This window comes from Falco cherrug, chromosome 3 (assembly GCF_023634085.1).
Source record: "Falco cherrug isolate bFalChe1 chromosome 3, bFalChe1.pri, whole genome shotgun sequence".
Taxonomy (NCBI): domain Eukaryota; kingdom Metazoa; phylum Chordata; class Aves; order Falconiformes; family Falconidae; genus Falco; species Falco cherrug.
In genome coordinates, this window is record NC_073699.1 from 110,685,568 (window position 1) to 110,708,300 (window position 22,733).

The 22,733-nt window shown below is 51.0% G+C and overlaps 2 protein-coding genes and 1 long non-coding RNA gene across 9 annotated transcripts; 2 read left to right on the plus strand and 1 right to left on the minus strand.

Annotated features, from left to right (window-relative positions):
- Positions 1–860: 860 nt before the first annotated feature.
- Positions 861–17,351, plus strand: KIF17 (kinesin family member 17). Of its 5 annotated transcripts, XM_055706427.1 has the most exons (14): positions 861–1,095; positions 2,295–2,441; positions 2,845–2,946; positions 5,409–5,598; positions 9,059–9,511; positions 10,582–10,676; positions 11,332–11,479; positions 12,506–12,588; positions 12,718–12,839; positions 14,994–15,225; positions 16,132–16,390; positions 16,642–16,709; positions 16,794–16,899; positions 17,059–17,351. In XM_055706427.1, exons 1-14 carry the CDS (start codon positions 865–867, stop codon positions 17,199–17,201), a joined length of 2,379 nt encoding a protein of 792 aa, XP_055562402.1. In that variant the 5' UTR covers positions 861–864; the 3' UTR covers positions 17,202–17,351. The 5 variants fall into 5 exon arrangements, with proteins under 5 accessions (XP_055562402.1, XP_055562401.1, XP_027659221.2 ...); XM_055706426.1 differs by having other exon boundaries at positions 16,642–16,899; XM_027803420.2 differs by having other exon boundaries at positions 16,794–17,351.
- LOC129735752 (uncharacterized) lies at positions 14,645–17,454 on the minus strand. 3 transcript variants are annotated; one of them, XR_008731597.1, is made up of 3 exons: positions 17,326–17,454; positions 16,198–16,296; positions 14,645–15,925 (listed from the first exon to the last, which is right to left on the minus strand). It is a non-coding gene; the product is annotated as an uncharacterized LOC129735752 (long non-coding RNA). The 3 variants fall into 3 exon arrangements; XR_008731598.1 differs by having other exon boundaries at positions 14,645–16,296; positions 17,203–17,337; XR_008731596.1 differs by lacking the exon at positions 17,326–17,454 and having other exon boundaries at positions 16,198–16,337.
- A 44-nt stretch (positions 17,455–17,498) lies between these two features.
- Positions 17,499–22,669, plus strand: DDOST (dolichyl-diphosphooligosaccharide--protein glycosyltransferase non-catalytic subunit). Its single transcript, XM_055706441.1, has 11 exons — positions 17,499–17,718; positions 18,318–18,428; positions 18,701–18,787; positions 19,156–19,259; positions 20,097–20,191; positions 20,572–20,665; positions 21,077–21,225; positions 21,504–21,651; positions 21,791–21,911; positions 21,988–22,094; positions 22,177–22,669. The coding sequence occupies exons 1-11, from the start codon at positions 17,580–17,582 to the stop codon at positions 22,324–22,326; spliced, it is 1,305 nt and encodes a 434-aa protein (XP_055562416.1). The 5' UTR covers positions 17,499–17,579; the 3' UTR covers positions 22,327–22,669.
- The last annotated feature ends 64 nt before the right edge of the window (positions 22,670–22,733 follow it).

Here is a 22,733-nt window from a genome sequence, read left to right on the forward strand (position 1 = left end):
CCCGTGCTCTCATACTCGCACGCACTCCTGCACCCGGGCTCCTGAGCACCTGCAGTCTCCAACCCTCGTGCTCTTGCACCCCCTGCACACTTGTGCAGCTGCACATGCCCTCTCTTGCACACTCAGGTGTGACGCTTGTGCAGCGGCCGTGCCCCCGCCCACGCCAGCTGCACCCCCAGGCACGCGTGCCCCCGCCGCGCGCAGCCGTGCGCGTGCTGCTCAGCCGGCCTTGCACACCCGCCGTCACGTGGCGAGAGGGGCGGGGCCTCGCGTCACGCGGCCCCGTTGCTGTGGCAACCGCGTCGGGGCGCTGCGCGCATGCGCGGTGGGGCGGGCGGCGCTTCCCGCCTTCCCGCAGCCCCCGGCCCGGGCTCGCAGCCTGATCCCTTGGGCTTCCCGCCGCTCCCTCAGCCTTGCCTGGCGCTCACAGCTTCACCTCAGGTTTTCCCTCGCTCAGCCCCCCCTGGGCTTGTCCCTGCTCCCCGAAGTTACCTCAGGCTTGCCTGCCCACGGCCCCCCCTCAGGCCTGCCCCACTCAGGCTTCCCCGCCTCAGGCCTGCCCCCCTCAGGTCTACCCTCACCCTCAGACTTGTTCCATGTCTCCCCCTTGATCCCTCCCAAGCTTTTCTCCTCCGTTACTCTCCCCTTCTCCCCCAGCCGTTTTGTGGCTCTCCTTCCTTATGCCAAGTGGTGGGGGTGGGGTCCTTCTCCTCAGTGTCCCCAGCAAGGTGAGGGCTCTGCCCCACCCGGGGGCGCAGGCCCCAGGGTTAGACTTGCCCCAGCACTCCCACAGGCCCACCCCGGCCCCGATGCCCCCCAGCCCCACCAAGTGAGTGTGCGTGGGGTTGAGCTGGCCCTTGGGAAATGGCCTCGGAGGCGGTGAAGGTGATCGTGCGCTGCCGGCCCATGAACGAGCGCGAGAAGGCCCTCGGCTGCAAGGCGGTCGTAAGCATGGAGAGCACGCGGGGCCAGTGCTTCCTCCAAAACCCCACCGCTGCCAGGGAGCCCCCGAAGCAGTTCACCTTCGACGGGGTGTACTACCAGGAGCACAACACGGAACAGATCTACAACGAGATCGCCTACCCGCTCGTGGAGGTGAGTGATGCCCGAAGCAAGCCAGGCACAGCCAACATGTAGCTCCAAACGTGGGCTGAGGAGTTCTCCCTGGATAGGTGATCCCTAATTTATAAAAATTGATTTATGGACAGAAGCAGCCCAGCCTGCTGCTGCAGGAAGTTTAGCTGTAACCCTGGGATGCAGAGGAAAGCACGACAGTGTCCCAGCAGCAGGCTGGGAAATTGGGAAGAGGAAAAACATTTCTAGCAGCCAGCGGAGCTCTGAGGATAGAATTACATTTAATTGTTTTGAGCGGATGTTTATACAAAGGATGAATCCTGCTGAGTGGGCCCTAGAGATAGTAGCTGGACAGAAACTGCAGTGGAAAGTGATGCGAGGAGAAGGGAGACAAACAAGACTCCTGATGATTTTAGGGACATGTTTACTGTCTAGTGAGAAACCTTAGAGAAGACAGGGAACCTCAGCCTCTTACAGACTAGCAAAATGAGAGGGGATATGTTTGTTTCCTCGTTAATGCAACAGCTAGGGTGAGACGGGAATCAGTCAAGCAAAGCAAAAAAAACCCTAATCCCCCCAAAAAACCAATTTTGTTAGAAAAAGAAACAGGGATAAAATGGCTAGTGATCTTTTTGAGGTGGAAGTTTCTGCTTATGAGAACAGGCAGGGTCTGAAGCAGTAGATTATTAGATTAATAGGCTATTTTATTTTATTTTATTTTAATTTATTTAAACCTTAAGAAATCGAAATACTTTCTGCTCCTACCATGCTTCTCTGAAATAGCAACAAGTGAAAGTGAGGCCTTCTTTCAGCCAGCTTTCCAAGGGGAAGTTATTCTAAGCTAAAGACCATTCCTTTGGCCACCCTACAATCAACTAGCATTCTAGTTGTCTCCCTGGATTTCATAAGATTTTTCTGCCCTGCAGCAAAAATATTCTGGTCTTCTGAGTGTTGTCAACATCCCTTCCACTTTTCAACGCCTGCATTTCTTCAGGTTTTCCATTTCTGAGAGAAAAGCCATTGATTTCTATGCTAGCAGAATGCATTTTTAAATTATGATACTCTGATGGCATGTGGAGATCAAGTAGCAGTTTGAGGTTTACTTCCAGTTCTTCCTTTAAAATACCTTTTATGAGCTGGGACTGAATCGGGACAATGTATTTCCAGTTATGTAAAATGTGAAGATAACGGCTATTTTATTCGGTTTTCCTCATTTCCAGGGTGTCACCGAAGGCTACAACGGCACCATATTTGCCTATGGCCAGACTGGCAGTGGGAAGTCATTCACCATGCAGGGAGTTGTGGATCCTTCTACACAGAAAGGCATAATACCCAGGGCATTTGAACACATTTTTGAGAGCGTACAGGTAGGCAGCAATGCGAAAGAGATCCCATTTTAAGAGTGTGTGATATCTAGAAAGATCTTTTTCTCTCCTGCCCCAAGGAGTGAGTGCTGATTGCGCTTGGGAGCAAGAATGGGAACAGGCTTTTGGGTACGCTGCCTCTCGTCTTAAAGCTGAGGCCTGTATGTAGTCAGAGGAGCTGCACCCTTATCTCTGCTGACTTAGAAACTCACGCTTGGGGTGTTGAAGGACTGAATGTCCCTGTGGTGAGCGTGTTGAGTGGTTACACCTAGGAGTGTGATGCCAGCAAGAGATCTGATGAAGTGCTGAAGGGAGGTAGGCACCCAGCTGGCGCTGAGGAGCTATGTGGGCTGCCTACTTGCCTTCATTTTGAGCCCTACCCAAAGATTGTTCCTCTTTTGTGCAGTGTGCTGAAAACACCAAGTTCTTGGTGAGAGTTTCCTACCTGGAGATTTACAACGAAGACATACGAGACCTTCTGGGAGCTGATACCAAGCAGAAGTTGGAGGTGAGGTGGAGTCAATGTGTTCTCAGATAGGTATTAACATGAATGTCTTGCAGAAGTGCAATAATACTCTCTGTCAGAAGCTGAATGCCGGAAGGTGAAATTACAGTTATGGATGCCAAGAGGAGATTTTGACAGACTTGAGCAAAAGTTTAGTGGCAGAAGGAACAGGATCTGGTCAGAAACACGTCTCGTGTGTCCTGCTTGATAGCAGCCAGTAGCTTAGCAGCAGCTGTGTGAATAAAGGATGGAATAAAGTGCTCATGGGGTAATTTCTTAATATTGTTTCTCTCACAGCTGTCTCTGAAGCAGGAGGATTCTGTGCCTTATAAATGTTTAGTCTGATCCAGTGGAGCTGTGGATGATCTCATTATCTGTCTAAAACAAAAAAAGCTGATTCTTTTTTGAGGGGACACAGCACATCTTACTCCCCATGGGAATGCATGAGGAAGGCAGGCAGCTTCCAGGAATACAGGAGGGTAAACTTTCCTGAAATCCTAATCAGGGGGCTGATTTTTATAATATCTACCTCTTGGTGGCTTTGCAGATCTTTTTGCACATATTCCTGGAGGGAGCTGCAAATCTCTTGCCCTAATTACTTCCCTGCAGGACTGCCCTGGTGGAGAAAACTGAGGCACTAGCACCATCTGCCGCACAGTCGCACCAAAATGGTCACAGACCCAAACTGCCTTACGGGGCAGATGTGTTTTTAAAAGGTTCTTGCCTTTAAGGGAGGCAAAACCCTCTCAGTTCCATGTTCCAAGTGTGCTTCACCTGTGCGTGTCGAGTGGGAGGGTGGGAGAAGGGGACGCGCTGCTTTGGAAGGTGCTTGCTGCAGTTTCCCATCCTTTGTTCCACATCAGCAGTGACACCGGTTTCCATGACGACTGCGGTTGGCACTGGGAGGGCAGGAGTTGGGCAGAACAGTTGCCAGGGTAACACTGTCGCACTGGTGACAGCCGCTGCCTGTTGCTGCCTCCACCGAGTCATTAAGGGAGTCCTGTGGAGACAGAAAGCCCAGGCTGACCTGTTGCTCTTTTCTGTGCCCCCCCAATTCTCCTCCAGAAATCCCACTTCTCTTTGTCCCTTTGCCTTTCAACATCTGACTTTGGTGACCCTGAAGCCCACAACCCCCTCCCGTGGCATGAAACCCTGTGAAGAACAGGGCTGCTGGAGCTGTGCAAGGAAAATCCCCCCCCACCCCCAGTCAGGCTGTCGTGGAGTTCAACAGCCATGCCCTCCGCTGGGTGCGCCTCAGGGTCTTGCAGCACCCTCAGACACAGCCGTCCAGCTGCAGGGTTCTACAGCACAGGCAGAAGTCAGGGTGTATGAACAGTCTGGCTGTGTTTCTGGAACCAGATCCATCCTGGGCGGTCACAGCTTTAGAACAAGGTTAAAACCCTGCCAAGTTTAGTTTTCAGCCATTTCTGCTCTGTGTGGATTTTTTAACAGCAAACACTCTAGTTGACATTGCTTCTTGTGGTGCACGCGTCACTAATGCTCGTCTTTGGAAGTCACACTGACAAACGTGGTAGTATCTGTTGCTCTGTGACACCAAGTCATGACAACCATATCTTGATATCCCAGCTGACATGATAAAGATAGTTTTGGTTATGAGCTCAGCAGACGTGGGGTGTAACATAGCTGTTGAAAATGAATTCATCTCATTTAAAATTCCCAGCGTGGAGGGGGCTGGTGTAGGAGTGCTGGGATCTCTTGATTGTTTTGTGTTTTTTGTGTAGGTTTGATGGGTCATTCAAGATTTTGAATGTTTCAATCGTTTACTAGCATGCTGTATGAAATTTTTCTTCTGCGTGATTGGTAATTGCTGAAAAGATGCTGCTAGCTATTTAACACTGTCTCTACTCAGGTGCCTGAATAGAATTTTAGAACATCTTAAAAATGAACTAATCTGGAAAAAAATTATTATAGCCCACCTGTGCATGATGGGTATGACTTTGGGAATTTTGTCAGTGTGATCAAGACGCCCTCTCAGAGCGGAGGGGTTCAGCAAAGCACCGGCAACAAATATCTATGACTATTGAATCTGGGCTTTGATTTTTAAAAAAAGCTCCCTATGACTGACGAGATCCTGCCATAACAGGTGAAAAACATTTCACTTTTTTAAAATATGCAGCTTAATAATAAGGAGGTAGAAGGTGTCTCAGCACAGAGAAGCTGGGTTTCTTGTGGCCTAGGAGATATCTGAATCAATCGGCAAACTTTTAATTCTTTTTGCCTGTGAAGACATGAAGGTGGTTCCCTCTCTTTGTGTGGTTTTATTCGTCCTTCAGAAATATTGAGGCTTTTTAGTGGCAGTCAGGTAAGCTTTTGCAATACTGCAGTTTAATTTCTCCACATGCAATACTCATGTAGCCTTCAAGCTTCTGGACAGTTTCCAGAGTACCTTCCTGCAGTCTCTGTGCGTCTTGTTCTAACCTGTGTCACGTTGTCCCTGTTTGCAGCTGAAGGAGCACCCAGAAAAAGGGGTGTATGTGAAGGGGCTCTCCCTGCACACCGTGCACAGCGTGGTACAGTGTGAGCAGATCATGGAGACAGGCTGGAGAAACCGAGCAGTGGGATATACCCTCATGAATAAGGACTCTTCCCGCTCCCACTCCATCTTTACTGTCAATATGGAAATCTACACCGTAGGTAGGTAGCTGGATGTCCCATGTCAGGCCTGGGCCTAGCAGAGTGCAGAATCTGTGCAGTCTGACCAGTCACCCCACAGCTAAACTTAGATCCTAAATGATTTTAGGTCTAGTAGAAATCAGAAATACGCCCTGACATGCACGTTCTTCACAGTGTGAAACGGCTGAGTGTTCAAAGCCATTTGGGTTTTTTGGTGTGTTTTTTTCTTTTTTTCCCTCCTCGATTCCCCCTTGGGAGAGAAATGTCCTGCACTCAGACTGGGAACATATTTAATTATCCTTCCATTCCTTTATCTTCTCAAACCTTTATTTCCACCAAAGGGGGCTAAATCTCACAGCCCATCCGATGGCTTGGAGTTCAGGTGTTGTACAGCCTGGAGAAACTTGTCTGATCTCCTTTATAATCCACGTCAGATCATTTCACCCAACAGTTCCTTCATTGAGCTTAACCATGGGGCACATCTTTTAAATATGGAATAAAAGAATCCCTTAGTAATGTTTTAGTGACTGTTTTTCCTTTCTGAAGTATCTCATTCCCACTGATGTTTCTTTAGCTGATAAGGTTGCTTCACTGGGTCTGAACACAGACCTGGAGAGGGTTTTTTTCTGGGACTAAGAAAGGAATTAAGTCTCCTGTATTCTGTCTAGTCCTTGACGCCAGCTGCGGCTGTGAACAGCTTTGCCTTCATTTTCTTGAGCTCTTCCAGTCGTGGGGAATGTTACACAAAGCCTTCCTCAGCTGTGGTTCTAGGTGTTGGTGAGGTCATTTTCCTCTATCCAGAATGATGGTGGTGGTGGTGGTATCTTGGGAACTTCTCAATTAACACAGCCAGTGGATGCTAATCCTTGCATCATGTGGGTCTATAAAATCCCAACTTTAATCCTAAAAAGGAAAAAAGTATTTACACTTCTCTTTTGTGTTCCAGATTGGTTCAGGGCTCTTAATCTAGCCTGAAACTATTTCTCTAATTTAATTATTTGAAAACTTGTTACATGGAACAGGATGGGAGGTGGGGAAACTTGCAGTCTTGGCAATTAAATGGAAGACAGCTGGAATATTTGAGGAGAAAGCTGAGGGTTTTGGCACAATCCCCATAACTGGATGTCTACTAGGGTAATCATTAGTTGAAATAGTTAATGAAGTTGGTATTTATGTTGTCATCTTTAGGCTTCACGAAGGGGTACGTGGAGAAGTTCATACTTATTTTCCAGTTGACCCTGTAGTAAATTATAATTTACAGTGAGTTGATATTTTAAAGGATCTCTTTGTAATTATGTGGACTAAAATTACTCTCTTTTTTTTGTTTGTTTGTTTGTTTGTTTGAGTAACAGATTCAAGAATTATGGCAAATATTGGGTTCTTTGGCTGGAGATGCTTGACGTGCGCAAGTTACCATCAGTATTTTTACTGTGTTTAGAGTAGCAAATGTTTGATACCTTTACATTTTGCTCAGGGATTGGTTTGTTAATGAGGAAGATGTGCTTATGCCACCAGCACTGGCTGATGGGGTGTGCAAAAATTAGATGGGCCAGACTTTTGGTCTGCGACAGGCTTCTTAGCAAGAGTCTGGGGACCTTGTTACACCACGGAAACTAAACTGCTAAGCTCCGAGGTCGAAGCAAACAGCCTCCCTGGGTAAAAAGACTGGCAGGAACCGAAACAACTTTTTAATTGCCTGTCAGTGTTTACATAAACTGGGGGAAGGCGGGGAAAAGGTTAGAAAACCTACTTTTTGTGACTCTCCACTCACCCCAGCACTCAGAAAAGATGGTGAGAGGGTGCTCTATTTAAGCTCCATCTGGATTTTTTTCCCCCAGTTCTCCCATGTCTTGACACACCAGAAAGATCTGGAGTGAAACAAGTTTGTTCAGTGGCAAATGTGAAGTTCCACAGTTAATCTGTTGCTGTAACTGGGGAAATATCCTGGGGCAACAGATTTTAGATTTTTTCAGTGTTTACCTGTGAACTTTTAACTTTTCCCCCATGCATCAGATTATTCGTTGCTCGTGGTAAGGTATTGTCCACAGCCATAAATCTGAACTGACTAATTTCAAGGCTCAGTTTTGTAGAAGTCTGCCTGGAAAAGGGCAGACTGTTAAAACCTTGATGCTTTCTGCACTTGGAGTGCTGAAGGAGCTGTTCCCTTGAATTTGAGTTGCAATCTTAAGGAAAGATTGGGATATGGACATTCAAGAGTGTGGTCTGGTGCTTAGGACATAGCCTGTGATTTGGGAATGCTTGTCCAATGCTTTGCTCTGCCTGAGGCTGGGAAAGTATGTAGGCAGCGAAATTAAGGGATTCCTAAAGTGACCAGAGGCACTCGCTCTCTGTCACAGGGAACTTGTGTCATCGTGTTAATCCAGCCTCAAAATGCAGGTCAGAAAGCAGATATTGTGTGCGTGAGGTGAGCATCCAGGTAGCTGGGGAGCTGGCTGTTAGCTTTCAGCTCACGTCTTCTCTTGCCTTAAAGCGTTACGATGGGGATGGCACCAGCTCACTGGGTCCGACTCCTCACTCACTGGGACCATCTCCACATCAGGGTGGCTCGGGCTGAGCACAGTCCCAGTTTCTTGCGGTTTCCCCATTTCTTGCCTGCGTTCCTTCATTTTACTTTGTCATTGAGAATGTCATGCATTGAGGAGGAGCAGATGTTGCTGAGCATGCCTGCATGCTGAGTCAGGGTGCAGTTTGACAGCTGTGTGGGCCAGAGGGGAGATCTCCTGGGCTTCTTGAACGTTCGAATCAGATGGTGGACCTTGGTGGTATCTGATAGGATGTGCTTTTTCTTTTGAAGCACAGCAAGAAACGTCTCGAATATATGTCCCTTGATTAGGGTAGGTGGGGTTCTAGTCTTGAGAGAAGCTGTAGTTTGGGACTTCATGCAAAAACTGTTTCCAAACCTAGTGTCTACTCCAGCCTTTCCGCGGTAGCCTGTAGAGGTAACCTTCCTGCCTGTCTCTCCAGGATCCCTGAATGCCTACGTGACATCCTATTTAGTCTGTGCTAACTAGCCCTGCTCCAGTTACTGCTCGTTGACTTCTCATTTTCTGCTTCCTCCCTTGTTTCTCTCCATTTGCCAGACATTGTTTAACTTCACAAAACAATCTGAGGAGGAAAAAAGTTCTATAAACTCACAGTCTGACCTCATTACTTGTAGAGGGCTTTGTGTGAAATTGTAAACACTGTGGAAATATGTGGAGGGGGTGTATGGGTGTGTGTGCTCAGAGCTCACTGGGTGAGTAAGAACAGGCATGAGTTTTTACTGTGCAGGATCTTGTTCAGGAAAGCACTAAGACATGTAGTTCTACGATTAACTAGATATTTATTTACTTAAGGGAGGTGGGCCTCAAATGCAGACAAAGAACAGGGCTTGAAATGGAATGTGATTCTAAGGGAGTCCTGGTTCTTGACTGTTAAGATGCTTTCTCTTAGAGCCCAACCTGGAATTATTTGCTTGCAGATGGGCGAGGGCAGGACCACCTTAGGGCTGCAAAACTCAATTTAGTGGATCTGGCAGGAAGCGAGAGACAGTCGAAAACTGGAGCCACAGGGGAGCGGCTCAAAGAGGCCACCAAAATCAACCTCTCCCTCTCGGCCCTGGGCAATGTCATCTCGGCCCTGGTCGACGGCAGGTGTAGACACATCCCCTACCGAGACTCAAAGCTGACCAGGCTGCTACAAGACTCCCTTGGAGGGAATACCAAGACCCTGATGGTAGCGTGCTTGTCTCCGGCTGATAACAATTATGATGAAAGCCTCAGTACTTTGCGCTATGCTAATCGAGCGAAAAACATCAAGAACAAGCCCTGTATCAACGAGGACCCCAAGGATGCTCTGCTGAGGGAGTATCAGGAGGAGATTAAGAAGCTGAAAGCCATTCTAGCTGAACAGATGGGTGCGAATAACTCGTCAGGTAGGAGGGCCCTTGTGGCTGCAGAGATGTTTTATCTTTGACAGAAAAAAAGAGGTTTTTACACATAAAATGCTCACTGGATTTCACCTCAACCTTTCCCTTACCTGTTGGAGGAAGAGGTCCGCATTCTGGTAACAGACTTTTCTTTCACCGTTGCCAAATCGACCTTATTCCACTGGTAAAGACCATCTCAATTATCCCATATTTTCAGTTATGACAAATCCTGCTAGAAAATGCTGATGAGATTCAAATCCTTAATTCCCCTTGATTGTTCTGGCTACAATTTGGTCAGTCACAGAAGAGAGGTTTTGGCTGGCAGAGCAAAAATGAGCTGTGAAAGAAATAATGATGTAAAATTCTTTATTAAATATATATTATATATTTTTTTAAGGTAGCATTTAGCCCCTGTTCTCCTACCCTGTGAGCTTTTGACAGTCCAAGAAAAGTTTTGCCCTGCTGATGGCACTGCTTACAGAGAGCAGCACTGTCCGCTCAGGGTTCAGCCCAGCCCCAGCAGACTCGGTCTTTGCTGTGAAGTAGGAATAGCAAATGTGGGAACAAATGGGTAAGAGCAGTCTTTGGGGAGCTCATCACCTTTTGAGAATTATCCCCCAAAAAAGGGCAACTTTCAGCAGAGGAATAAGGCTGTAAGATCGTTTCCCCCACCCCTTCTGCCACCTTTCAGTAACAGCTGTGAAGAAAGAAGGCAATTTCGTTGCACCTTTCATCTCCTTCCCAGTGTCTTTTTATCTTGCAAATCTGTTAGCACAGCCCTGGAAACAAGTCTCCTGTTATTTCTCGAAAGAGATTAGATTTATATTTTGTATACCTGAAGCTTAAACCTCTCCCCTTTGGCTCAGCGCTCACTCCTTTTCTCCCCACACCTATGGAGTCTCAGGCCAGTGGGCGTTTTGGCAGCGCAGATGCTGGCACGTGAGTGCAGCTTGAAGGAGCACAAGGATTACGGTGTTCTTTGCTGGCAGCCAGGTTCTTTGTTCTGTTTCCAGGCATTCTACAGACAATCCCACCCAGTAATTGTGAGTGATTTTTATTTCTGCTTTGCTTTGTAGGGCTTCTACCTGCTGAGACTGCTCACCTGGCAGAGAAGCCAGCTCCCCTCAAACCCCAGTTAGATCTTGAAGCAGAGAAGCAGCTCATCAGAGAAGTAAGTCAGGAGGGGGTATCCCATACTGTCTTTGACTAAGGCTTGTGGGTTTTTATAATGATCATTACAAATATGGTATAGGGCTGTGTGGTTCAGCCTTTTTGGAATGCTTCTCTTCCTAATTTTTGGTCCTTGGGCTTCTCCTGTGGACAGGACATGTGTTGGTGGAGGCCTTATTTACAATGGCACTGTCTCTCAGCATGGTTCCCACCTCTCTGGAGATGAATTGATATGGATTCCCAAGAAGAATTTTTCACACTCCATGTGAAACATAGATTCTACCTGTCAGAGGAGGGAGAAAGAGGGAGTAGGAAAGTGGTAGTCAAAGGTGTTAGGAACAGTACAAGGATGAAGATAAAGAGGGGATAGGAAGCCAGGAGGAGGAATGAGGAGTTAGGGGGCAGAAAGAAATAAAGTGCTCTCCTTACTTTTCACAATCCCCTCCCAGGGCACCACAGCCACCCAAGACAGTGGTTTCTAGGCTAGTCACCTTCCATCAACACCATGCTGACTTAAATCACAGGAAAAGTCAACGGATACAAGATCGGTCGGGTTTTATTGGGGTGGACACAAGAAGTGACCTAGAGCGGACCTAGATGTGACCTTGTGTAGGGTCAGGGGGCTGTTGCGTCAGGCTGTCTGCTGTGCCTTTCAGGAGTACGAAGAGAAGCTGGCCCAGCTAAAGGCCAGCTACGAAGCAGAGCAGGCGTCCCGGGCCCGCCTCGAAGAGGACATCAGCAGCCTGAGGCATCACTACAATCTGAAGCTGTCTGCTCTAGAGGAGAACCTCAGGAAGGAAGCAGGTGTGGATGAGGCAGGTGGAGGCTGCAGCGCAGGCTGAGGGCTCCCTGACCACAGATGCAGGCTGCTTTTGCAAAGCATGACTTGTGGCAGCCACTGCAGCCTTTAAAGCAGCAGTGACTGCTACTGCAGTGAGCGCTACCTGGCAGCAACAGCAGTCCCTGCTTTCGGCCCTCCCTTATTGACAGGAGGCTCTGGCTCTCCTGGACCCTTCCTAGGACTCTGTCCCCGTTTTGTCCTCTTCTCTATTTCCCTGGTTTCTTTTCCCTGTCAGGACCAGCCTGGCTCTACCCTGTAAGCCCTGAGGCCATGAAATGCAATTTTTGCCCATGTAGCTGTTTCTTCTGACCTGGGGCAGCGTTTCTCTCAACCAGAGGTCTGAGCTACAGATGTGACTGGTCTTGAGCCGGTTGGCTTTGCACAGCTCGCATGCCCAGGACAAGGGTGGCTGCGGTGGCTGCAGCAGTCTCTTTCAGCACATGCAAATGCAATGCAGCCCTTGGTCTCCCGGTGGATTATCACCACCATCGCTTTGCTGGAGGGTGGTTATTCCTCTCGCATACCTATAAACTGTTGCCAGCTCTTCTCTTCATTGCTGCTTTTCATTTATACTTCCACAGCGCCTCAGAGCATATTTGGCAATGTGCTTGTACAGCACTTATTGCCCAATATTAATTCTTGAACCTACATTCTTCATTTTTGATGCTATCACTTTCTAAGATGAGAGCTCCCCCCCTTCCCCCCCATTACAAACGTGCACCCCCCCAGCCTCTGGAAATAGGTTATTTGTGCATGAACATGAGGACCCAGGCTCTCCAAACCCTGTAAAATCTGCGTTCTGTACCTGATCTGCCCTCTGGGTCTTTAATGGCTTGTAGTGACCAGCAAGAAGGTAAATAACAGGGTTTTTCCTTTCAGACACAGAGTTCTTGGCTTTTGGTGAAGACTTTGATGTTTTCACAGATTTATGCTCTAGTTTTGCAGAGGTCATTGCTGACACTGTGGTTATTTTCTCTTTTACTCTTCAGCTGCTGTGAGGACTGAAACTACTCCTGACATGATACCTCTGCCTGTAGACGCTACAGCAGGGGAAGGACCAACATCAGCCCAGGTACCCTCTAAAGCTACTTCTCCCCCCACGGTGGCATAAACCCAAGTGGGGAGTGTTACCCTTCACCTATCCTGGTACTCTCGCTGCGTGTTTTCAGAGCTGCAGCCTTTGGTTTCCTCTTGTCCTCAGGGCCCAGAAGCACTTCGGACTGTCCCGGATGCCTGCGGTGTGAGCAGGGGGAGTGCTGGAGCAGAGGGGGCTGGCGCAGAGGGGATTGCATTGCCTGCAGACCAGCAGCAGGTGCTGGCCAGGTCAGTGACCACGCTGCTCCTGCTAACCGCCCCCTGGGCGCTGCTTACAACACATGCAACCCTGTTCTTCTGTTATTACAACTGTTGAGCTTCAGCTGTCAGGTCAGCGCAGTACAAAGCTAGGCAGGCATGTATTCTTTACCCCCAAATTACCTTTGTCCTATTTGGGCAGATAAATACTTGTTACATGTGGCATTTGATGATGCCAAATGCCAGAATTATGAGAGAAAACTCTGGAGGTGTCTGTATCAGCAGACGTGGATGCAAAAAAGCATGCTCTCCTGGTAACAAATCCTAGATCTGTAGGCAGGGAAGTCTCTTCCTTCTCTGGCTTTTTGCAGCTTTAATTTATGAGGAATTTATGAAGTTGAGTCTGGCAGTTGCTGAAAGAACTTGTGTGCCCAAAGAGGTTATGGAGGCGACCTCCTTTTCCTCTTGGAAGAAAGCTCTTGCAGGGCACGCGGAGCCCTCTCCTGTCAGTACAAGTAAGGCAGCAGGCCTTCCTGCGGCTCACTGCGTGGATGGAGCACAGCGTGTCCTCCACGACTCTCCCTTGTCATCGAGGGCACTTTTGCCCCTCACTCACGCATCTGACAATGTTTGCAAGACATCAGCCGGAATTGGCATCAGCATTTCCCAGTAACCCCACTGCAGGGGCAGCGTTAGCCCAGGGGCTGGAGCACGGGGCTGGGATGTGAGGGGTGCAGGCTCGAGACTCACACCAGGCCCTGTCTCAGAGGCATCTTGTCTTGAAGTCAGAGTACAGCACAGTGTATCAGAACTTCTGGGCTCTTTCAGAAATAACGCTTCAAGCACATTCTGCCGATTTCTCTCTTTTACTCTATTGCATGGAATTATATAAAAATCAGAAATGCTGAGTGTAAGATATAATGTGGATGATCGGGTTTGATTCTGAAAAGTTCTGTGGTTCTCAACCAATCAGCTTTCTGGTGAGCTCCTGCGGCACATGCTTGCTCTGTTGGGCCTCACCCAGCTGAAAAAGGAGCTATTAAGACATTGAGATTAGCAGCATCTGTAATTTGTGGGCAGTTCTGTCTGTTAATGGAGAGGTCTCCGAAGAAACCATTCGTTTTGACTATACAGCAACTCTTAATAGTCCTATTGCAGTGTTCCCTTTCATGACAAACAAGTGACAAATGCACTTCTAATTACATTGTTAGAATCACAGTTCTCTGCAGATTAGGCAGGAGGGTTTGGGGGTTTTCAAAGCCGCCTGTTAAAAGCTTTACCCGTCAGGGGACAGCTGTGAGATCTCTGACACGCTCAGCAGCGCAAGGATTCAAGTGCGTCATGAAACAAACAAAACTGAAGGCTACTTGGCAAGTGCAGTAAAGAATAGCAGGTCACCTCTGGTGGAGAAGGAGCTGTTTCAGCTGGGTTTGAAGCTAATTAAGAGGCTGTTATCAGCAGAGGGTTTATCAGTGGTGGGATTTTTTCCATCGTGAGCCAGTGCTGGCCAACCGAGCCGCCTGCTCTGCTGCAGATCCCTGTGCAAAGCGAATGGCTCCGGAGCTGGGCTTTATTGCCGTGCCGGAGCACGCGGGGCTGCGTGGCACAGCCCTGAGCTGAGCTCGATTTCAAACAGGGGTCCGGGCCAGCACCAAACAGCAACGCTGAGCTCACGAAGTCATCACCCCACCCGATACAGCCCCCAGGAGACCGTGCTATGGCTTCCCACTCTACCCCTCCCATATCCACCACTTAAAATATTTCTTTGTGTCATTTGGGCATTTTTTTTTGTGTTTGCTTTGAGAGTCTTTCAAAACAAGAAGTAAGAATTGAAATATGGTGCTATAGTCAATGTATATTTCAATAAGAATTTAAATGTAAATTTCACAAAACAGGGCTTTTAAAAAAAGAGTTCTGGGAGCGTAGATACAGATTTCCAGACACACCTGTTGACACAATAACACACACGCTGCCTTGCATCCACAGGAGTATTTATGACAGAAACTTAATAAAAGTAGAATTTTCCACGATTACTCAGGGCAGCAAATCTCATCAGAAATCACCGTTTTCTGGATGTTTTCTGGTGTCTCCCCAGATGTTGGTGAGGTGGGGACGTGTGTCCTCCGTGCTCACGTGGACAGTTCTTTGTCCTGCTAAGCTAAGAGAAGCGTTTGCCCTTCCCAGGCTGCAGATGCTGGAGCAACAGGTAGTAGGAGGGGAGCAGGCTAAAAACAAGGACCTCAAAGAAAAGCATAAACGCCGGAAAAAATACGCGGACGAGCGGAGGATGCAGCTGGTGGCTGCCCTGCAGCAATCTAACGAGGACAGCAGTGACTGGGTCCTGCTTAACGTCTACGACTCCATCCAGGAGGAGGTCCGAGCCAAGAGCAAGCTTCTGGAGAAGATGCAGGAAAAGGTGAGCAGCTCCCCGCTATCGCTGCGGAATCTTTTGGGAGCATCCCTTTCCTCCTCTGCGTGCCTGTTGGTTTTTTTAGGTTAAGGAGGTGTTTTAGGGCAGTATGTGTAAGAATGACTCCGGCTGCGTCAAGTATTTCACACACATGCCTGTCAGCTTGCTCACGTGCGTTTTGATGACATTCCAGACGCAGCAGCCCTCGAGGTGGTCAATTAAGGTGTTGAACCCCCAACCCCCACCTGGTTTCAAGGCTGGGCTCATTGTCAGGGCTGGTGTCGGGAGGGGATGTGACTCCCGCTGCTGACCTACACAACCTACTGCACAGCCTCCTCTGCTCCGGCCGCCCCAGCGTCACGCCGGGGTCTCAGGGAGAAATTACAGCGTGAAAGGGGGGGGGGGGGGTTAGGAGGAAATTAAATATATATATCTGTAAAAGCAATGCTTTTGGATTTTAGGCACACTTGCAAATCAGTTTTGCTCTGCTGAGGCGGGGCAGAATCAGACGAGCTTCCAAAAAAATCTGTGTGTGTGTGTGTGCAATGCTGAACCGCACATTTAAGAATGTGTTTTATTTCTGTATTTAGGGTACGGCAGAAATATTGCACCTTTTCATCCGCGTTAGGAACTCCCAAGGGTTTGTTATCACTGGGCACAGACCGTGCTAGTAAGAGTAACTTCATGTCTGTTCAAAGACTCGGCGCTGTGGGGAGACGCAAGAAATCTTTCATTAAAACAGATGTGGAATAATCTCTCGACACAAATCACATCCTAATTCTGAACTATAAATTAGAAATCTACCCAAATATTCATGCTTTTGTGTCCTTCCGTCCCTCTGCCTGTACTCACAGTAATAATTGCTCGCTCTCCTTCACAATCCTAATGATTTATTTTGGTTTTATGTCCCAGCTGCGGGCTGCTGAGACTGAGATCAAAGATCTGCAGTCGGAGTTTGAGCTGGAAAAGATCGATTACCTCAGCACCATCCGCCGCCTGGAGCGAGACGTGATGCTCTTCCAGCAACTGCTGGATCAGGTGCAGTCCCTCGTCCGGCGTGACTGCAACTACAGCAACCTGGAAAAGGTCAAGTGCGAATCCGTCTGGGACGAGGAAACTGGCTGCTGGAAAATTCCAGAGCCCGTCATTCAAAAAACACGCCTGCCTGCAGGTAAGAGCGTCTCGGTGGTGGGCGCATGGCTCGGCAGATGGCGGGTGGGCTGTGCTCGTTTGTAAAGCCTCCCGTGTACAGAAAGTTTATTTAGAAAGTTTGAGTAATGTCATCTAACACGAAGATGGGTATGGATCCTTAGGGAATCTCTGCGGTACAAATCCCTGGGGAATCTCTGTGGTGCTGGGGATCGGGGAGTGCGTTAGTTGTGCTGGAGGTGACAAGCCCGTAACGCCCGTCTCTTCCCGCAGCAGTTCCTGCCCTGCCAGAGCCCACACCCGCCCGACGGAGCCCCCCGGCCCAGCGCGGCGAGCCAGCGGTACGGCGCGGTTCTCTTTTATTTTCTATTCCTATTTATCCCATTTCTGCCCCGTGCGCTGCTGACGCCGTTGCACGCTCGCAGCCTGAGCAGGACCGCTACAAGCTGGTGCTGAGCAGGAGCGGCAGCGAGGCCATCGCCAGCAGCTACTTCCGAGCCCCGCCAGCCCGCGGGACCCTGCGGCCCCCAGGTGAGCCCGTCCCCTCCCGCACGCTCCTTCCCCCGTTGCGATTCCCGAGGGGAGCGCGTCAGGCTGGGCACCTGGCCTCAGCAGGGCCCGCCCGCAGGATGAGGCCGCTTCTGGCCTCCCGCGGGGGGACCCACCGCGCCCCCCCCTCTTCTCTTACAGCCACCCCGGGGCCGCAGGGGGCTCAGGGGGGCGCCTGCCCCCTGCCCCGGCCCTTCCGCCTGCAGGCCCTGGCCCCGGCCCCGCCGCCCACCGCCGCCAGGCGCCACAAGGCCAAAGCCGGCGCTGGCCGCCGCCCGCTCTGACCCCGCCGCGCCCGGGCCTCCGGCTGCGCGGGACGGCGCCGCATCTGGCCGGTTTCGCAGCGAGAGGCTCTCGCTCGGCGGCGGGGCGGGCTGGCAGCCGCCGCGTTGTGTCGCGCCCGGTTACCCCCAATAAACGGTCCGACAGCGCCATTTTGGGGTCTGTTCCTGCGCCGGGCCGGGGTGGGAGCGGGCCGGGCCGGGCCGGGCCCCGCCGCCATCTTCCGTACGGCGGCCGCGCGGGGTCAGGGCGGCCTCCCGGTGATTGGGCGGCGGCGCGGAGCTGGCCGCCGCTGGTTGGGAGGCGTGGGTGCGGCGCCTGGCGCTGACTGGCTGCCCGCGCCCGCCCGCTGCCGGGGGAGCTCGGCGGCGGCCAGCAAGATGGCGGCGGCCGCGCTGCGGCTGTGGTGGCTCCTGGCGGTGGCGGCGGCCGGGGCCGAGGGCGGGCCCCGCACCCTGGTGCTGCTGGAGAACGGCAACCTGCGGGACACGCACTCGCTCTTCTTCCGCAGCCTGGCGGGTAGGGCCCGGGGGGCCCCGCGCCGGGCTGGGCGGGGGAGAGGGGGGCGCTTGGGGCCCTCCGGCCGGACTGAGGGTGGAGGTTGGGGTCCCCTGAGGGAGAGCGGGGGGGGGGGTGGGGTTGGGGTCCCCTGGCCGGGCTGAGGGAGGAAATTGGGGTCCCCTGGGGGAGAGGGAGGTTTTTGGGTTCCCCTGGCCGGGCTGAGGGAGGAGGTTGGGGATCCCTGGGGGAGAGCTGGGGGTTTTCGGGTCCTCCGGCCGGGCTGAGAGAGGAGGTTGGGGTCCTCTGGGGGGGGGAGCTGGGGGTTTTGGGGTCCCCTGGCTGGGCTGAGGGAGGAGATGGGGTTGTGTCCCCAGCTGTGCTTGTTTTGGGTCCCCAGCAGCGTTGTCTGCACTCGATGGGTGTCAGCGGGGCATCCTTGCAACAAAGGGGCTCTTCGGGGGATTGAACCCTGAGGATTAACATGGGAACATCCCGGTGGTCCCCCCAGGAAGCCCCTAAGCCACTTTTTCCAAACTCCCGCTGTTCAGTGGGGGGATAAACCTGAGTGTGGTGGGTTGGTGAGACACCAAAGCTGTCGGTTGTGTCTGTGGCTGCAGACAGGGGCTTCGACCTCACCTTCCGCACAGCGGACGATGCCGGCCTCTCCCTGATAAAATACGGGGAATTTCTGTACGACAACTTGATCATCTTCTCACCATCCATAGAAGGTAAACACAGGAGGGGAAAACTCGACTGCTTTTGGGACTTGGCAGCATTTTTGGAGGGGGATTTCCAACTATTCTGTCAATTTTAATTAAATCTTACGCTTTAGGTGTTATCCTTTGTGTTTTGCACCTGGTAGCAAACTGCAGGTACCTCCAGGCCTCTAGTGGTGGTTCTTTCAGCCACGAGAGAAATGATCTGGTGTTTTGCCATGGTTTAATTGTGCTGTGGTGTTACTTCTGAGAACTAGTCGTGAATTTCTGGCCCGCGCTTTCAGATTTTGGTGGAAACATCAACGTGGAGACCATCACCGCTTTCATCGACGGCGGTGGCAGTGTCCTCGTCGCTGCCAGCTCAGACATTGGTAAGTACAAATGTTCGTCAGGGTGAGTTAGTGCATTTCGGGCACTGCTTGTAACCGGCATCTCTGCCGCTGATGCTCTGCGGAGAGTTTATTCACCATTCTGCAAGTTCCTGTGACAAAAATGGTGAGAAAACGGTTTCTTGTTTCTCATTGTGAACCTCAAGGCGTGTGCTGTAAGGAAATGGGGGATAAATAGCCTTTATTGACACTTTGAATAGGAATTGAGCTGGGGGAGGTTGAGTTGCTCCTGGGGGTTTGGCTGTGGAGTGCTGAGCACGTGACTCTAAGCTGAATTTTGCTTTTGAGCGCTGAGACTGGTGTTGCGTCCTGAACACACTGTGTAAAGAGGATCCGTTTTGTTCTTCTAGGCGACCCACTGCGGGAGCTGGGCAGCGAGTGTGGGATAGAGTTTGATGAGGAAAGGACAGCGGTCATCGACCATCACAACTATGATATATCTGACCCCGGCCAGGTGAGTAGGTTTGCCTGCACGTTTTGGGTGTTTTCAGTGCAGAGGTTTAGGCGTGAATCTCCTGTCCTCGTTTCCTCTTTTTTTCTCCCATCTGTTCTCTGCTTTCCTGCCTTTCTCCCAGGAAAGTCGTAAATGATGGCACCTCGCAGTGTTCAGTGACATAGCACTGCAGGGCGTTCGGGGTCTCTGCCCTCAGATTCATCTTCCTGAATCTCCCGGGTTTCATTGTTCAGATTACAGCCTGAAACTGTCACTGGGTCTCAGGCGGTCACGCCACGGTCACTGGTGGGTGTGAACCGCTCTGAAGGGTGTGATGGGGTGAAGCACGTCAGACACCGAGCGTGACGCTTTGGGTGTGGGAAGGGAGATTATCCAGAGATGAATATAGAAATGTACGTGTTTCTGTGATTTATTTTTTTTTCCCTCTAGTATCATCTGGTACTGTAAAGACTATATTAAGGCCTGAACTAAATATATTCTGCTCATTTTTAATAAAGTTAAACTGTTGAAGCAGTATGCAGACGTTGTCCTAGTACAAGGATGAAAGTTATTAAGTACAGGAAAATAAAACACCAGCAGTGTTGCTGTCTTTATCAAAAGTTGGTTTTCTTTTCCTTATGTATCAGTATCAGTTTGATCATAATTAAACAAAAATAAGCTGGTTTTTACTTTTTAATTGAATTGTAACGTTCATCCACCAGCGGCTCAGTTGGAGTTGTCTGTAAAAGCAGCGTTAGCTTTCAGTTAAGCAGAGGATCCGTTGCTCGCCGCTAGAACCTAACGCCAGCCCGCCTGCCCCTGTGGCGCGTTCACGCCGCTCTCTCTCACTCCTCCCAGCACACGCTCATTGTCGCCGATGCTGAAAATCTCCTGAAGGCCCCCACCATTGTGGGGAGAGTGGCGCTGAACCCCATCCTGTTCCGAGGAGTTGGGTAAGCGACCTGCAGCACGGCGGCGGAAGGGGGGGGAGGTGGTGGCTGTAGGGGAAGGGGAGCGAGCGCCGCGCGAGGTAAGTGTGGGGTCAGCCAGCTGTGACTCCTGATGGGAGCAGCCTCCCTCGATTTCAAGATGCCAATAAAAAGAATCTCCAAAGCTGCTTAGTCGCTGGCTCAGGAACATTTGTTAATGTAAATTAGTGAAGCTTGACTGTGTATGTTAAGGAAATATTTCATTGCTCAGCGTGTGCAAGTTCTGCGGTTGTCTTGCTGCATCCAGAGGGCAAGGAGGTTCACACAGTTGGTGGCCACACATTCCTTGGGGGTTGGGGGCGCTGGGGGGTCTTTGTGCCACTCACGGTGCCTCTCCCTGCAAGGATGGTGGCTGACCCTGACAACCCGCTGGTGCTGGATATCCTGACGGGCTCGTCTACCTCTTACTCCTTCTTCCCAGACAAGCCGATCACTCAGGTACGCTTGGTGGCTTTTCCTCCTCTTTGGAGCTGTACTTCTGCAATTAAGCCTCTCAGATTTTGGCAACTTGGCAAGGTCATCGGATGTTTGATCTCCTGATGGATTTTGAAGGGGTCGGGCTGTTGGCTTGCCTTCCTGCATTGCCCTGAGAATCTTCCTCTTTGGTTTCTGCCCCTGGGAAAATGTCCAGCGTGAGGGACACGTTGGAGGAGAGGCCAGCCTAGATCAAAGGTTTCATTCCAGGCGGAGGGGGTGGAAGCTGTGAACCCCGTTCCTGGTTACTCCGAGCTTCTGTGCTAGCGAGTCGGGATGTTCCACCCCGCAGCAAACCAGAGATTAACTCTTCTTTAATCACCCCTAAATTGGCTAAACACTCTTCGAAATGCCTTCTTTCCCCTTCCTTTCCAGTACCCACACGCAGTTGGGAAGAACACCCTTCTGATCGCGGGGCTCCAGGCCCGGAACAATGCCCGCGTTGTTTTCAGCGGCTCCTTGGATTTCTTTAGCGACGCCTTCTTCAATTCTGCCGTGCAGAAAGCTACTCCCGGCTCCAAGAGGTACGTTGGCTCCCTGACATCCCTGGCTGCGCAGTATCTGGGAGCTGTTTGGTGAAGAAAGTCCTGGGAAATAGGCAACAAATATTCACGTGGTGGGAAAACTTGAATGAAATTGGGGGTGATGCGTTTGTTTGGCCTTAGGGAACAAAGCCCTTCGGGGAGCAGGTCCCTCCTTTCGCCCTGGCTGGTGTTTTGTTGCTTTAATGGTTTGGGTTTTGGCACGCGGTGTGTGTTTTCGGCGTGGCTGCCGTGCTCTCTCAGCCTTCCTTTGGCCGTAGGTACTCGCAGACAGGGAATTACGAGCTGGCTGTTGCCTTGTCCCGCTGGGTGTTCAAGGAGGAGGGAGTGCTGCGTGTCGGGGCCGTGTCCCACCACCGCGTTGGGGAAGTTGCGCCTCCCAACGCCTACACCGTCACCGACCTGGTGGTAAGGCTGCCGTTCAAGGTGGCGCGAGGGCACGAGGGGACATGGAACCTCCTTGAGAAAAGGAATTTGGGAAAATTTGAACTTGGAATGAGTCCAGGTTTGCTGGTTAACTTTTCCCAACGTTGTGGTTTCGTTCCAGGAGTACAGCATTGTGATCGAAAAGCTTTCCGATGGCAAGTGGGTTCCCTTTGACGGAGACGATATTCAGCTGGAGTTTGTCCGCATTGATCCCTTCGTGCGGACTTTCCTGAAGCGGAACGGTGGGTTTCCCTCGCCGCCTTGGGGCTCCTGCGGCTTCGTGCCTCACTGCCACCTCACTGCCCTCTCTTCCCTCAGGCGGCAAATACAGCGTGCGGTTCAAGCTGCCGGACATCTACGGCGTGTTTCAGTTCAAGGTGGATTATAATCGGCTGGGTTACACGCACCTCTACTCCTCCACCCAGGTACGTGGAGGGGGGAGACCCACCCGAGGGGGGAGGGGCTGCTGGGCAGCCCACCGAGCGCTGCTTTCCCCCCCCCCCGCAGGTGTCGGTGCGTCCCCTCCAGCACACGCAGTATGAACGGTTCATCCCCTCGGCGTACCCGTACTATGCCGGCGCCTTCTCCATGATGGTTGGCCTCTTCATGTTCAGCATCGTCTTCCTGCACATGAAGGAGAAGGAGAAATCCGACTGAGCTCCCTGTAGGAGGGTGAGCCCCTTCCCCAGCGCCGGGCAGGGGCGGGCGGCGCTCGGGACCCTCATTTGTCATCCTATGAGGACTGGTAGGTGCCAGACACGCTGTGGATTTGCGTTTGGTCTTTTTTTATTTGTACACACAAGAGGATTAATAGGAAAGAAAAGGAAATTGGGGGGGGGGGGGGGGGCGGAATCTGTCACCGGAGCATCTGCAGAGCTGGAACCATGGCACACTGGTGTGGTTCGTGGCTGAGTTGGTGATGTTGGTCTTGTCCCACCGCTGGAATGGTTTTGATCGGAGCTGATAACGCCCTTTTCAAAATAAAATCTTGTTCCTCTCACTCTGGGTTGAAGCAAAGTGAATTTGCCGCCTGGGGCTTTCAGCCGCGTCCCCAGGCTTGTGGG

Bases quoted from the DNA above. Each gene is read 5' to 3' on its own strand.
- KIF17 (XM_055706425.1), top strand. From the start codon at position 865: ATGGCCTCGGAGGCGGTGAAGGTGATCGTGCGCTGCCGGCCCATGAAC. The intron at 2,442-2,844 runs GTAGGCAGCAAT...TCTTTTGTGCAG, and splicing joins ACATTTTTGAGAGCGTACAG to TGTGCTGAAAACACCAAGTT. The intron at 15,226-16,131 runs GTGAGCAGCTCC...TTTATGTCCCAG, and splicing joins TGGAGAAGATGCAGGAAAAG to CTGCGGGCTGCTGAGACTGA.
- DDOST (XM_055706441.1), top strand. From the start codon at position 17,580: ATGGCGGCGGCCGCGCTGCGGCTGTGGTGGCTCCTGGCGGTGGCGGCG. The intron at 21,912-21,987 runs GTGGGTTTCCCT...CTCTTCCCTCAG, and splicing joins GACTTTCCTGAAGCGGAACG to GCGGCAAATACAGCGTGCGG. The intron at 22,095-22,176 runs GTACGTGGAGGG...CCCCCCCCGCAG, and splicing joins ACCTCTACTCCTCCACCCAG to GTGTCGGTGCGTCCCCTCCA.